At 46.9% G+C, this 2,650-nt stretch overlaps 1 protein-coding gene across 1 annotated transcript in view; it reads right to left on the bottom strand.

Moving 5' to 3' along the window:
* The window catches only part of rapgefl1 (Rap guanine nucleotide exchange factor (GEF)-like 1), an 18,569-nt gene extending 16,631 nt beyond the window's left edge, over positions 1-1,938 (bottom strand). Inside the window, exon 1 of the mRNA XM_028600479.1 lies at positions 1,902-1,938. Within this exon, the coding sequence (XP_028456280.1) occupies positions 1,902-1,938 (37 nt within the window). The remainder of the gene's footprint in view (positions 1-1,901) is intronic.
* Positions 1,939-2,650: the final 712 nt, after the last annotated feature.

Here is a 2,650-nt window from a genome sequence, read left to right as displayed (position 1 = left end):
CCTCTCTGCTCCACTTCCTCTCCTCCCTCCGGCTCTCTCTCTCTCTCTCGCTGTGTCTCTCTCACTCACTCCCTCTCTCTCTCTCACTCCCTCTCTCTCTGTCTCTCTCACTCACTACCGCTCTCTTTCTCTCCCTCCATCTCTCTCTCTCTCACTCACTCCCTCTCTCTCACTCACTCTCTCTTTCTCTCACTCACTCCCTCTCTCTCACTCACTCCCTCTGTCTCACTCACTCCCTCTCTCTCTCTCTCACTCACTCCTCTCTGTCTCACTCACTCCCTCTCTCTCTCTGTCTCTCACTCCCTCTCTCTCTCACTCCCTCTCTACCACTCTCTCTTTCTCACTCACTCCCTCTGACTCCCTCCCTCTCTCTTTGTCTCGCTCACTCCCTCCCTCTCTCTGTATCTGTCTCTCTCACTCCCTCTCTCTCTCACTCCCTCTCTACCACTCTCTCTTTCTCACTCACTCCCTCTCTGACTCCCTCCCTCTCTCTTTGTCTCGCTCACTCCCTCCCTCTCTCTGTATCTGTCTCTCTCACTCCCTCTCCCTCTCTCTTTCTCTCTCCCTCTCCCTCCCTCTGTCTCTCCCCCCCTCTCTCTCTGCCCCCCCCTCTCTCCTCCTCTCCCCTCTCCTCCTCTCCCCCTCTCTCTCTGTGTGGGTGAGTGTTAAGCCTGGTTCACACGGCAGGATAATTAGGCCGATTTTAGCCCCGATTCACCCCCTCCCGACAATCCTAAGGATGCTCCGATTATGGTAAAATAATCTGATCAGATATTCCTGCCGTGTGTGGTGTGTTAAGACTGCTCTCGTCTGCTCCGAAGGACATCGGGACCTCTCCCATCACAAATCGGGGATATCCAACATGTTGGATTTTTTTGGCCCGATTTCTCCTCGTGTGTTGTGTCCCCCGGGGACAAACGAGCACGCAGCCTGTGTAAAATAAATAAAGTCGATGGGAATAACTACATCCACAACTGCAGTCCACCAGAGTACATGGAAACGAATATGAACGTTTATTTCAACGGTAATTAATCTGTGTAATACGTAACGACATTTCTATGAGAAAAAACTAATCACCTCCATATCATGATGTAGCAGTATAATCCATGCTCGCGTTGTTTTCTTTAACCATCTCCTTTTCTTTTGATAACGTTTTTTTTGGTTAAAAACAAACTACAAACTATCGCCACTGCATCCTCTTCGTCCGCAATGATTGTTTACTCTGAAGTCACGTTTGATCTCGAGGGATTTTGCGAGATTTCTTTTAGCACTGCCTTAACGTACGGCCCTGTGGAGGCTGTCTTATAGCGTTTGTAAATTCTCAATTTCGGGTTTGCGATCTCAGCTTTTGAGCAAAATTGAAACTTTGAGCGTATCAAACACTGAGAGACACACCACACACACACACACACACATTTTCTGCATCCTGGTGCATTTTTTTAATGGGTGCAAATGTCTTAATTTATGTAAAGGAAATTATAATAGGTATCTTGAGGGGGGAGGGGGAATGGGTGTGTCGCACTGGCCAGTTTTGATTTCCCCCAGCCCGTAAATTACGCCTATGTATTTGCACCATAAATTCACTAAAATGCAGGAAATGAAGTGTTTGGTGTCCTCAAAGTTTTACATTTTGTCAAAACTGACACAAACATCCAAAATCCTGCGCTCCATGAACAACATAAAAAAAAAAATAAACACCTGGAAAACACTGTTAGTTACCGAGTCCCTGAACGTCTCACCGTCACGTTTACAGGAATGTGTTTGTGACAGAAAACGAAGGCGAAGAAGACAACAGCAAACGGTTTCGGTTTTGTTTTTCCTCCGCGGAAAAAGCCCCTAATAACGTTAGGGGGAAAAACACAGCATTAACCTGAATGAAGCTGTCACTGTCCCAGAGTTACCCCGGGACTCTACAGCGCCGACGGCGGGCAAACACATGCGTGCGTGTGTGTTTGGAGGTTTATCACGCAGTCATGCACACACACACGACGCAGCGCTGAGCGAAGGATACTGCTGCAGCAGGACCTGCTGGAACCTGTCGGCCGCCAGGAAGATGGGGTGGGTCAACATGAAGTCATCCAGCAGGGTTTCTACACACACACACACACACACACACACACACACACAGAGAGAGAGACACAGAGTTAGTTTCACAGACTGAACCTGAACGCAGCAGTATTCACATACTGTACTGCAGTAAAAAGTACCAATACCACACTGTAGAAATACTCTGTTACAAGTTAAAGTCTGGAGTCAAGGAAGATCAAAGTTTATCGGAGATAACAGTTTCCAAATTTTGTTTGATCAAATCCAGAAACTCTAATGCCAGAGGGCTTTAAAAGAGAAATTCACAACACATCTAAAACAATCTGCAGAACCAGAACTGAAGCTTTTAGGACAAAAAAAGGGAGGCGAGACAGTCAGACGGGTCTATTTTTAAACAAGAGAAGAAGAGAAAAACACTGGCGAGGATTCAGACAAAACCTTGGGTTTTTTTCTTCTTCTTCTTCTGAACTAAACATTGTGTTAACGTCCCGATGATGAGCGGCTGCTGCAGCACACAGCCCTAATTTCAGCTGCTGAAACAGCACGGCTCAAACACTGTGGCCACATTTACTAAAATACACTGCTGCCTGCGTGTGTGTGTGTG

The sequence above is a fragment of the Perca flavescens genome, chromosome 15, assembly GCF_004354835.1.
Source record: "Perca flavescens isolate YP-PL-M2 chromosome 15, PFLA_1.0, whole genome shotgun sequence".
NCBI classification, from domain to species: Eukaryota; Metazoa; Chordata; class Actinopteri; order Perciformes; family Percidae; genus Perca; species Perca flavescens.
This window is presented reverse-complemented; position numbering and strand designations above follow the sequence as displayed.